This window comes from Kwoniella dendrophila, chromosome 7 (genome assembly GCF_036810415.1).
Source record: "Kwoniella dendrophila CBS 6074 chromosome 7, complete sequence".
NCBI lineage: Eukaryota > Fungi > Basidiomycota > Tremellomycetes > Tremellales > Cryptococcaceae > Kwoniella > Kwoniella dendrophila.
This window is the reverse complement of record NC_089482.1, coordinates 274,283-287,184: the sequence shown is the minus strand read 5'-3', so window position 1 is coordinate 287,184 and position 12,902 is coordinate 274,283. Positions and strand designations below refer to the sequence as shown.

The 12,902-nt window shown below is 38.4% G+C and overlaps 3 protein-coding genes across 3 annotated transcripts; 2 read left to right on the top strand and 1 right to left on the bottom strand.

The window, feature by feature from the left end:
- Positions 1 to 374: 374 nt before the first annotated feature.
- Positions 375 to 1,903, top strand: L201_005341 (DNA repair protein; the record flags this gene model as incomplete). Its single annotated transcript, XM_066221072.1, has 6 exons — positions 375 to 650; positions 791 to 947; positions 1,059 to 1,129; positions 1,236 to 1,319; positions 1,419 to 1,651; positions 1,741 to 1,903. 6 exons carry the CDS (start codon positions 375 to 377, stop codon positions 1,901 to 1,903), a joined length of 984 nt encoding a protein of 327 aa, XP_066077169.1.
- A 1,177-nt stretch (positions 1,904 to 3,080) lies between these two features.
- Positions 3,081 to 9,080, top strand: L201_005340 (uncharacterized protein; the record flags this gene model as incomplete). The annotated part of the gene is made up of 14 exons (XM_066221071.1): positions 3,081 to 4,925; positions 4,983 to 6,131; positions 6,202 to 6,488; positions 6,566 to 6,718; positions 6,775 to 6,938; positions 6,994 to 7,204; positions 7,273 to 7,393; positions 7,451 to 7,600; positions 7,677 to 7,778; positions 7,853 to 7,995; positions 8,060 to 8,144; positions 8,208 to 8,271; positions 8,329 to 8,546; positions 8,631 to 9,080. 14 exons carry the CDS (start codon positions 3,081 to 3,083, stop codon positions 9,078 to 9,080), a joined length of 5,142 nt encoding a protein of 1,713 aa, XP_066077168.1.
- Positions 9,081 to 9,556: 476 nt separating this feature from the next.
- On the bottom strand, positions 9,557 to 11,322 carry L201_005339 (uncharacterized protein; the record flags this gene model as incomplete). The annotated part of the gene is made up of 4 exons (XM_066221070.1): positions 9,557 to 10,494; positions 10,574 to 10,756; positions 10,862 to 10,921; positions 10,980 to 11,322. 4 exons carry the CDS (start codon positions 11,320 to 11,322, stop codon positions 9,557 to 9,559), a joined length of 1,524 nt encoding a protein of 507 aa, XP_066077167.1.
- Positions 11,323 to 12,902: the final 1,580 nt, after the last annotated feature.

The following is a 12,902-nucleotide window of genomic DNA, read 5'->3' as shown; positions in this document are numbered from 1 at the left end:
TGTAAGTTGACTTTACCAAGAACAACAGCTTAAGCTAAGCTGAAGCGTTTTTATTTTCAATCTCCATCATTTTATAGCTTACTGCCTTTGGATGCCATGTGTTTATCACGTGGAATGCTCCTGTCAGAATTAAGCCCATCTTTTGCCACCCAATTTAACGATTTTTGTCGAACGTCATATTCGCCGGAAACGATATGTCTTTTCTCTTTTTATCTTATCTCTGATAGAATTGTATACAAACCATATATTCCTATAATAACATTGAAGTGAGGATCGCTTAAAGCTCGAAGATATATAATTGGAACGAATATAAAGCTCAACGTCAATTACCGAGAAAATACACACTTATCACCTTATATGGAAAAACTTCTAAAATGTCTAATCCTTCAAATACAACAGCTCCAGCTCTCAATGCCTCTCAAGCACGTCTAGCAGCTTTAAATCGTTTGAAAGCTAAGAACAAAATAACTCAAAATGCCAATGCCACTGCTGGACCATCCTCACCCTCAACACGAAATGGAAATGCTAATACAGGAGGACATCCATATGTACATAAAGCTGGTAATGTACCTTCAACAGCAAGAAATATGGTACAACAACAAAACGAAAAAGATGAAAATAAAGCGCCTTTAAGAAGAGATCCTGGTCTTGTAAGTACCTTTTTGTTTTGAGTACTTGTTTCACTCTACATCGACTACTAGTTTTCTCTGCTCTCCTTGTGAGCGGTGATTTGGGTATACTGCACTTGCTTACTTCATTACTCTACTTTACTTTACATCTGTTTAAATAGGGGAAATACTTCGAATATGATTTGAGTAAATTACACAATTCAAGAGGTGGTTTCTTAACGGAAGAAGACAAAGAAGGTGATAGGATAAAAAGTGTTATTGAATTAGCTAGAGAGAAAGAGAGAGAAAAAAGAATGATTAGAGAAGGTGAAGAACCTGGTATGTGCATTCATCCATAGGCTGTCCTTTTCTTACGCCTTGAAGGACTATATAAAGTATCATAAATCAACTGTACGTGATGACTGATTCATACAATGTTGCCATGATTAGCTATTATATTCGATAGATCACCTAAATGTACTGAATGTGGTACTTTAGAGATAAATCATCAGTTTCTAAAGGTAAGTTGTAACCATTTTTTCTTGCAAGTACTATTTGGGTAACAAGCATTGGCACTGTATGCTGTGGAAGTTGCCCTGTGCTGAATTGGTCATTTCACGTTACTAGGTATTCGATATAACTGTTTGTAAAGGTTGTGAAAAGAAATTTCCAGAGAAGTACTCGTTGTTAACGAAAACAGAATGTAAAGAAGTAAGTGATTTGGACTGCATATGTATATATATATAAATCGTATCCTTCAGATAGGCGTTAGACGGATATCTAACTTTCCCTTTTTTTTATGCAATTTAGGATTACCTATTAACGGATCCAGAATTAAAGGATGAAGATTTATTACCACATTTATTAAGACCGAACCCACATGCATCAACATATAGTAATATGATGTTATTTTTAAGGATTCAAGTTGAAAAAGTTGCATGGGAAAAATGGGGTGGTGAAGAAGGATTAGATAAAGAATGGTTAAGAAGAGAAGAATTTAAAAAGAGGAAACGAGAAGAAAAGTTTGAACAAGGTTTAAGAGAGTAAGTTCCTTCCAAGTTTTATCTATTTTCCTTTTCCAAACTGCTCGAATGGAATAAAAACTGATCTCACTTTCTTTCCCAAACTAAAGTCTTCGAAAACGTACCCGAAATAACTTATATCAGCGTAGACAAGAATCTGAACATACACATCAATTTGAAGATTCAGATGAAATTATAGATGATCAAGGTAATAGGAAAGTGATACAGAGGTGTTTTGGTTGTGGTGCAGAACAAGAGATAGAGGTTTTGTAACTGCTAGATTTCGGAACATATAAATTTATATGTATAATTGTATTTGCAAATACTATGCTCTCAAGCCAAGTTGTATCTTATAGTCAAATAGATTGACCATGTATCGTCTTATATTATAGCAGCTGGACTGATCTCGTTGCTTTTCTTCGTTACAAGCAGGTTGGTGAAGATTGTGGTGAGCCATAGCCAACAACTTTCCAGTCGCTGTTCGTGGTTCGAGTAGTAATACTACACAGTCGATGCAAGCGGGGTGCATGTAACATCGTCAGAGAAAGAAAGCTTAAAGCTTATGCTTGTCTTCGAATCTTTAGCTTGGCAGAGGGCGCGTCTTACACTTCACGTGGTCTACGCGTAGTGGTACAAGTACAAGCTAAGGTCCGCCGCCACATTTGATGTACAGTGAGGGTGTCGTCATGATCATACAGTAGTACACCCTTTAAGCTTTGCGGTACATCTCGTCGCCTTAGACCATTGACACCTCACCATCCATTCAGCACCATTCATTTCATCTTTGATCATACTTCATTTCTTCTTCAACACACATATACCAATCATTCAATATCTTCTTTCATTTGTGCTCTGTAGAATTATACTCTCTCTCTCTCTCTCTCTTTGTGAACTGTCTTTTAGTTGAAATAATCACACATACCTGTCAATCTGGACAGATCACTGCTATCGCTAATTCATCACTGCTGTCATTCCATATAACGACCTAAAGAAAGAACAATAGAATTTACAGGTGAGTGGAGTCAATTCATTACATATATGGTCCGTGCGATGTAAGATGTAGTAGATGGAATCATTCTGTATTAGGATAATTGAAGAAGAGCCATATGAGAATCGATTTACAAAGCTTGCTTCACGATTGGTCATGCATAATGCATACGCATTTAAGCTCGATTGACAACCACTTTCATCTTTTTCCCCTTTCCGACTCAGTTTACCTTCTCTTCAGCTATACCTGAGCTCAAATCAGGTTCTGCCACCACCTTCATACTTTTTATTACCTGTCTTTCCTCCTGTTCCTTTGACAGATACCTCTCGATCAGTGTATCAAAGCTGACGAGTCAAACGTGTCCTTTCCACTACAGTCACCTATATCTCAATTATTATCCCTTTTCACATATCTTGCTACAAATATCATTCATATCTAGCATAGAATAATCAGTCTCTCAACATGGCCGACTCGATTGTCGCGCCCACTCCACAATCAGCTAACAGTTTAGCTCCACCACCCTCTAATCCTTCTAGGCCTTCTTCAGCTAATTCTCAACGGAGTAATTCTTCAAAAGGTGGTAGAGGTGGTAGATCAGGTGCGACTTCATCAAATATATCAAGAAGTAATTCAAATGCTTCTTCAAGAGGTGATAGATCTGAAAATGGTAGAAATAGTAATCCAGATAAAAAGAAACAAAGTGGTCCAACCACAACAATTAGTGGTGGTGTAAGTCTTGGTGTTGCCGATAACAACGGTAACTCCAACTCCAATAATGGTGAGAAATCGAACCAACCTAAGAAAGGAAATAAGAAAACTGGAGGAAAATCACCAAACGTTACTGAGAAAGAATTGGAAAAACCTGAAAATCAAAAGAATGGTAATCCTAAGCAAGGTAAAAAACCAAATTCAAATCGTAAACCAAATCCAATTAACACCAATGTGAACGCTCCAAATAGACCTTCATCGCAAAATTCCAATTCAAAAGGTAATGATTCTGCAAATTCTCAATCTGGACCTAAATCTATTCATACCGCTGTGACTGCTCCAAGAACAGCTATGGAAGCTGCAGTTGATGCAGCTACGAAAAAGCACAATGCTCAATCTGGTGGTGATGCTTTAGCTTCGTTACAAAAAATGATTTCAGATCTCAAAACTCTACCTACTTCTGCTTCTTCTGCAGGCGATTCAAATGGATCTCGATCTGTCAGTGCAAGTGTTTCCAAAGAATCACCTGTTTCAGCAACAACCAACCAATCAGCTACTGAACCAGTGGCAATCCCAAATTCTTCTGATTCAAACAACTCCAATTCTACGAAAAAGTTGAAAGCGGATGCTCCAAGTTTTACACCTTCATTCCAGGCCGCTACTTCACCGGTCAACTCTCAAATTGGCTTATCCGTCTCTCCAATTGCCCCTATGCCACCCTCAAATATACTTCACCCTAGATCAGTATCTCAAAGTAGTGCTGCTAATAATAGAAGAACTTCCACCGGATCTGTAGGTGCATCAGGTTTCAACCAAAATTCAGCTACTTCACCTACGTCGATGTACAATAATCCCCTCTCACCTATTTATCAAAACCTTTCCGCTCATCCTGAAGTCGATGAAGAGCATTCTCCTATGTCATTTGCACAACAAGCCGAGATGCAATTTCAACATCAACAATTGCTTGCTGCTCAACAACAACAATTCCAATACATCCAATTACTACAGGCCCAAATTGCTGCTAGTCAACAATTAGCTCAACAACAGGCTCAACATCATCATCAACAACAACAACAGCAGCAACAACAACAAATGGGCAGTTTCATTGCACCTAGATTCCAAGCGTTAGCTCAACAACGTGCTGCACAACAACAACAGCAAACGGCTATGCAATTGGCTCAAGCTCAACAGATTTACGAATTACAACAAGCTCAATTGTTACAGCAACAACGTGAACATGAAGACGCTAGAAATAAAGCTATAAAGGAAACAATGAAGAATCAACCTGTTTTCGACGAAGAAGACGAAGAACCTGAACAACCGAAATCATCCTCTTCCTTCGGTCCTACAGGTAGACCTCAGCTTGCTCCTTCCTTCACTTTTGGTGCCAAACCCAAACATGTAAAAAATGATAGTATCTCAGAAAAGAGTTCAGCCAGAGATTCAATGTCTCCTCCTTCAACCCATCATACCTCTCCACCGGTTGTAGTTAACAGATCTGAAGGTATCGGCGGTGCCGCTGCTACTGGTCTAGCTGGACTTGCAGCTAGAGCTCATAAAAGAACAGGAAGTGAAATGTCTTCTGCTATGCAACAACAGGTAAGTCAGCTAGTTATGGGCTAACAGTTCCATCAAAAGCTGATTTTGTATCTATAGCTTGCAATCCAACAGGAAATTGAAGCCCTTCAAGCCAAGCAGAAAGCCCTCATGCAAGAGGAAATGACCAATCAAGGTTCTTCGCCTCTTAGTCAGCTCAACACTGCTTTACAAAGCAAACAAACACCTTCTCAAACACTATCTCGACATCGAAGGGTTCAATCCAGTTTACCTTCTGCCACTCCACCTGCAGAAATACCCGAGCGTTCTGAAGAAGATGACCAACCTCGAGCACTTCGAACTGTAGGTGAAATGCCACCTCCACCCGTACCTGCAAGCGGTGGTCACTCTCGACGACATAGTGTCAACGTTTTCAATAAGACTGCTGGACACGGTGCTGGCTTCGGCAGTATCAGTGGTGAAATCCCCATACCTGAAGATGGTGTGCCCAATGGAGAAAGAGGATTCGGCCATCATCGCTCAAGCAGTCGATCTGGCTTCGAGTCAGGTAATTGGAGAGTTTCAGGAGGTGGATCTGTTGGTAATCCTGGTACTGTACAAGTAGCGGATCTAGCAGCAGCTCAAGCTCAACTTCAATCACTTGCTCAATTCAGAGCAGCAGCTGGTGGAGGACATAGTAAAATGGCTTCATTCAGTTTCCCCAACATGCTTCCTAATCTTTTGGCTGCCACAACTTTACAAACTCCCATGGGACAATCATTATGGCAACAACAACAAGCATTCCAGATGCAATTACAACAAACATCGCAAGGTCCACAACGTAAATCATTATTTGCACCATATTTACCTCAGGCATCATTACCACCTTTATTACAAGCTGGTAAATTAGTCGTTGGGGTATTAAGGGTAAATAAGAAAAACAGATCGGATGCATATGTAGCTACCGATGTATTAGAAGCTGATATTTATATTTGTGGATCAAAAGATAGAAATAGAGCTTTAGAAGGTGATATTGTTGCGATCGAGTTATTAGATGTTGACGAAGTTTGGGGAACTAAAAAAGATAAAGAAGAAAAGAAAAGGAAAAAGGAAGAAAATGCTGCTTACGATCTTAAACCTTCACAAGCTAGAAGAATTGAAAAGAAAAAAGATGATGTAGAAGTTGAAGGTCAAGGACTAACTTTATTCGAAGATGAAGAAGTTAATGATGAGACCAAACCTACTTATGCTGGTCACGTTGTTGCTGTTGTAAGTATAGCCTTCTCAAGAAATTCTGATCTGAGATCTGTTTAAGCTGATCCTTCTAATGATGCTTTAGGTCGAACGAATGCCAGGACAACTTTTCTCTGGTCAATTAGGTGTCTTGAGACCTTCATCAGCGGCAACTAAAGAAAAACAAGAACTTGAAAGACGTGAAAGAGATGGTGACAGAGCTGGTAGAAAAGATGAACCTGAACAAAGACCTAAAATCGTTTGGTTCAAACCTACCGATAAAAGAGTTCCGCTTATCGCTATTCCAACTGAGCAAGCACCATCAGACTTTATCGATAATCCAGATTCTTATAGTGATAAATTATTTGTCGCAACTATCAAAAGATGGCCAATGTGAGTGTCCTTCAAATCTTGATTCATGACATTCGAAAAAGAAGCACATATAGCTGATCGTTGAATACTTATTGTAGTACCTCATTGCACCCATTCGGTACTTTGGTTGAAGAACTTGGTCCAATTGGTGATGTCGAAGTTGAGACTAGTGCTTTATTGAAAGATTGTAATTTCCCTACAGAGGAATTTACAGATCTTACCATGAAATGTCTTCCACCTTTACCATGGAGGTAAGTCAGCTACGTCGTCATCATCTTCACACAGCTGACAGATGTCTGTTTTATAGCATTCCAGACAGAGAGTACGAAGTCCGCACTGATCTCAGAGATCAACGAACTTTTACCATCGATCCTGCAAGTGCTAAAGACTTGGATGATGCCTTGTCAGTCAAGAAGAATGAAGATGGTACTATCACTGTCGGCGTACATATAGCGGATGTCTCATATTTCGGTAAGTCAGCTGTACAACCAGGGTAAGCACAGCTGACCAACTCTTCCCTTTGTAGTCAAAGCAAACACTGCTATCGACAGAGAAGCTAGAAAGAGAGCTACAAGCGTCTATCTGGTACAAAGAGCTGTACCAATGTTACCTCCTCAATTATCTGAAGAGTTATGCAGTTTAGTACCGGATGTAGAAAGGCTAGCATTCTCCGCTCTATTCACTTTCGATCAAGAAGGTGTAGTGAAAGACAAGAAGTTTGCTAGAACCATTATCAAGTGAGTTCAGCTAAACATCGTACATAGATACCCCTTTTCGACCTAGCTGACTGATCATATCTACGCAGATCAAATGCCAAATTGTCATATGATGATGCTCAAAATGTCATTTCTGGGGGATCATTGGATAAAGCCAAAGTACCTGGCGGCGAAATTAAGGAGACCGAGGAGGATGTCAAAACACTCCATGTAAGCTGCCAGTTTCTTGTCGTCTATCGCAAAAGCTTATTATCGCGATAATCACAGGAACTTTCCGCAAAAATCAGAAGGAAGAGACTTGATGCTGGTGCCGTACTCGCCAACAAGCTTAAAGTTTCTTTCCAATTGGATGACAATGGTAAACCTATCGATGTCGATGCTGTTAAGAAAACCGATGCCAATTCTTTGGTTGAAGAAGTGAGTGCGCACCGCTATTCGTCAGAAAAAATATGACCAGTTGCGATGATGCTAAATTTGACGATAAACCGAACAGTTCATGTTGCTTGCCAATATATCGGTAGCCCATATGATTGCCAACGGGTTACCCGAACAAGCGTTACTGAGACGACACGAAGCTCCTATTGACAGGCGATTAGTAAGTTCAGCTTCCTCCCATATCTGAGCGATTGTTGAAGATTGGAGTCAAGCTGATATATTGCAAATCCACAGGACGCATTCGTCAAGCGGGCTCAAAAACTTGGTTTCGACATGGATGGTGCATCTGCAGGTACATTGCAAAAATCTTTTGAGGGTATCAAGGATAAAGATGCCGTCATTTGTCTAGAGTTATTGAAGAAGAAAGCTATGCAAAGGTGAGTTGTCATTGTCAGCTGATTGATGTTCAGACTGGAGTTCATAGCTGATGAACATTTACAGAGCTCGTTACTTCTGTACTGGTATGCTCGATATTGCCAAATATTCACATTGGGCATTGAACTCTCCGTTGTACACGCACTTCACCGTAAGTTGGGATATCCTGATCTTGTCGTTACCAGCCACATGTACTGATAAAATACCTGAACAGTCTCCAATTCGAAGATATGCAGATGTTTTAGTCCACCGGATGCTTGATGCTTGTTTGACTAGTCGTAAGTTCATGCCAAACGCTGAGTTACGTATCATGAGTTGACTGATGGCACTTTTAGCCAACCCTAACGAGGTCAAATTCCTTATGGATCGAGATCAAGTTGCTAAATGTGCTCAACAATGTAATATGAAGAAACAATCTGCTAAACTTGCCGAAGAACAATCCATCCACTTGTATCTCTGTTTACTTATTCATGATCTTACCGAAAGATATGGTCCTGTCATCAGACAAGCTAAAGTTACTGGTGTACTGGATGCTGCATTCGATGTTGTTATTGTAAGTCCTCACTGGGTTTACGTGAAGATACAAGGAAACATTTGTAAAAGTTCATGGCTAATTATCTTATGGTTCCATTGTTAGCCCGAATTTGGTATCGAAAAACGAGTACACGTTGACAAGATGCCGGTTGAGAATGTAGTATATGATGAACATAAAGATATATTATCATTATACTGGACCACACAAAATGTTTTATCTTTCTTAGTTGAAACAAATCCTGACGATGAGAATTTGTTGAAGATTAAATCATTAAGTGAAAAATTATCTATTGGAACATCGATTTCACAATCCCAAGAAGAAAATTCACTATTTGATGATAACAATACATCGATAACCAATTCAAAACAATATAACAAATCATCGCATACAATAAAATTAACGAAAGAATCATTTGAAGGTTGTAGATCCGATTCCTCAGGTAAACATAAAATCCAAGATATAAAGGAATTATCAAATTTACCTGTTATAATCACTTCTGATATAACTAAATCACCTCCTGTATTAGTTGTTTATGCTTGTAAGTACTCATAGCTGTCCTTTTCTCCAGTACTGTATACTGATTACGGTGATTGCGTTTTAGGTAATCCGTACGCGGGGTAAACGACTTATGAGTGTTTCTGAAGCCTGAAAGATGATGACGGTCTGAGAATAAATTGGAGATTTAAAAAGTGAAGAAAGATAATGAATAGCATAAACAAAAACAGAAAACATAATGATAAAAGGATAATTTTGTGTGTTTTCGCATTTGTACATTTTATATAGTAAAATATTATAGGCATTATTCCGTTCGCATGAAAAATGAGAATGATTACAAACGTCAAAAGAATCATTGTTTTCCCAACAACTCATTCAAAATGCATTTACAACAATTTTAATATTATGAATTATAATGTACAACATGTAAGAAAATATCTTGAGGATCTATGACTTGTACCTATGATATGATGCCTTGTTCTTCCATTCAAAACTGGTGAGATAGTATATATATATATATCTGATTCTTCCGCTTATGCCTTCTCCCAACCTTGACCTAAGAATAAACGTAATCTATATAAAGCTATAAACAACGGGATACCTAAGTTTTCTCTTTTCTGTGTTATTGAGGTTGATTCTGGATAATGATATAATGCTAATACATCTGAATATTCCTTATCAAAATTCCGTCTAATCTTCTTACCATTTTCATTTTCATTCAAAGTTGTCGATGAGATAGAATCCGATGATGAGTTTGTTTTTGAGTTTGACGAATGAATATGATATTTCCTTTTATAATTCCTCTCTATGGATAAAATCTTTTTGATACTTGATAATATCTCGAAACGATCATCTTGGTCTTGCTTATTATCCCTTTGAAATAACTTGGAAAGACTGAATTGAGGTATATCATCATTTCCCATTATCCCATAACCGTTATTTTGCATAAAACTTCTTAAAAGTATATCTTTTGGATCATCTTCATAAGTCGTATCGGGTTTCGAAACTTCATGTTTATATTTATCTTCAAATTCATTTTTCAGCTCATCAATTTGTCTCCTAGATTGTGATAGATTGCATATATCTAATAATGCTAATATTTGACCAGCTTGATTATCATTAAGAATGAACTTCTCATTTTCATCTCCATTTTTATCTTCATTCTCGATTCTGATTTTATCCTCAATTCTGCATCCCTGATCTTTCAATGGAAAGCTGTCCTTATGAGGCTGTCGGAATACCAGTGAAGATGATTCTGTTTTGGTCAATCTTCTTAAAATAGGTTTATTTTCGTCAATTTCATCTTTAGTGGTTTCTGTTGTCAATGAATGACGAGGTGAAGCTTGTAATCGTTTCGCTAATAAGTCCAATTCAATCTTTATCCTTTCTAATAATTGTAAATGAATGATTTCATCTAAATTGCTTGGAATAGTTAAAGTGGGTATTTGACGTAATATACCTAAATGAGGACCTGGTGAAAATGAAGGGATTTAAATTGTAAATATGATAGTTACAATATGACTATCTTGAGCTATGTATCACAAACATACCTTTACTATTTATCAATTGATCAATTATATCTTTATGACATGTAAGCCAAAACCCCTTACCTTTTTTCTCTCTACCTTGAGTTAATATTCTATCTGGTATCAGCCTTAATGTAGATGAAGAGGAAGAATTCGTTGATATTTCAGAAGAAGGGAATCGCGTTGGTCTCAGATTGATCATGAAGCCTATCAGTAAAAATTGGTGATTTGTTTGTTCATCAGCATGCACATTCCTAAGAAAACAGGTGATACAGTCATATTGATACGCTTCGCTAACATGAGTATACTTACTGGAAGGCAATATCTGTCGAGTCACGATACACATTCGCTTAGGCGAATTCATCATTCTTTCTGAGAATCACAATGTTAGCTTTCATTTGAAGTTTGCATGTGTGAGTCTAGAACGTACTGTAAGGATCTTTCCTTGAGCTATCCAGATGCCTTTCCAATCCATAAGAACTTGATTCATTGCTTTTACGATGATGTTTGAGGGGACGGGTATATCTCTCCTTTCGGACATGCGGTGTGTTAAGTGGTGATGAAGACCTAGATTCTGTATTATATGGAAAAGAATCGAATATTATCGAATGTGAAGCAGTCTTTGATCTGCTGATCGACGGTGAAGATGGAGTGGAAGGAGGATTGGTGGGTGTAGTCGAAGATTGGGTTGAGGTAGATCGGTAGATTAAGTTATTTCTGCATATTTCATGAGGTAATCTAGATTTTAGCCGGCGAAAAGATCTCGATAGCATCTTTGACAACTCAATGCCGACAAATTGAGAAGGAATGTTGACTGAAGAGACATGGTTATATCCCATAATAACCTTGGTAAATGTTAAAAGATATCTCGAAAACAGATAGACGACCTCCACCTTCATTCCTTAAAAGCGAAACAACAACTAGATGAGCCTGATAATCAGGGCTCACCAAGTCTTAATCACTTCCTAGCAAGGAACATGTTAACAAAGACATCAAGTAATAACAGTCTGCTGATTTTGTAGACAAAGATATGATGCTTGATCGGCAAGCCATACCGAGCAATGCTGAAACAGAGATGAAGTGTATAAACCATCCGTCGACATAACGGCCTGGCGTAACAAAGGATCAGCAGACGACGTACACGCGCGATATCGCAGCCAGGAAGATGGATATCTTGACGTTTGTGACAAACGGCAATGAACCTATTGTACAGGTTCTCCTGATGTTAGATGATCTGATTCAAGATATGATCTGACCTCTGATATACTGCAACGGCGCATACGCATAGTTGCAACCCATCAGATGTAAGGTTTAGGTTGAAAGAGTTTCCCTCTTTTTAACCTTTCCGACACGTTCATGACCTTTCAATGTTGGATCGTATCCCGCAAGAATGAGAGAAAATCCTTTCAGGATATATTGCAGAGCTATGGGGTGTGTGCAATAGCATCTGTCCTACTTAAACGGTTGCAGCAGGATATTTCAACTCAATTTGTGATCGCTCAACATATGAAACCAAGCCTCATACATACCGACACAGCCTTACTCTATCTATATACCGTGAGTGCATTCAGCGAAATTGTCAGACTGTGATACTAGAGAACAAATTTGGTTCCACGTTTAAGATCGTCATCAGTCACCCTTGGACCGTTGTTCAAATTCCGAAAATGAAAACGATAATCAGACATCAGCAAGGATAGGCTTGCAATCATTCTTTAGATTCTGATGATGAATCTTTCTATTTTTGGAAGATACCTATCTATACCTTCTTGTAAGGCAGATAAAAAACACATGTGAATCTTATGACTCAACCGATGACAGAGAAGGAAAGGGTGGAAAACAATTAAAAAATCTTAAAGATGGTTTACAGCACATGTCAGGTGGATGATTACCTGTGATGTATAAAGGACCACCATTTGATACTAAATCAAACGTACGAGATGGTTAAAGGTAAAGAATGGCAGAAAAGATAATTCCCACATCTAACTGATAAAATTAGATATAAAGACGTTGATGATATAATCGCAATCGAAGACCGAAAAGGACAGATGAGAAGAGGAAAAATCGATAAAAGAATTGAAGAGAGTATTTGAAAGATAAGAACCATATTTCAAATTTGGAGCAAACAAAGGTTGAGGCGGAATAGGCCGTATTACTCCTGCGACTGGTACCATGTACGATATATAAAACCGGGGATATCTGGAAAAAACCCTCTACATCAGGTAAATAAATTGAAGCTACATCTTGCAATAGGCCTGCATGGTGGGTTGGGTGCTCAGGATGAGTGGGACAGTCCATAAGGGACAGGATTGGTTTAATTGCCCAAGTCTGTTGGAGGTATAGATCGAAAAATGAC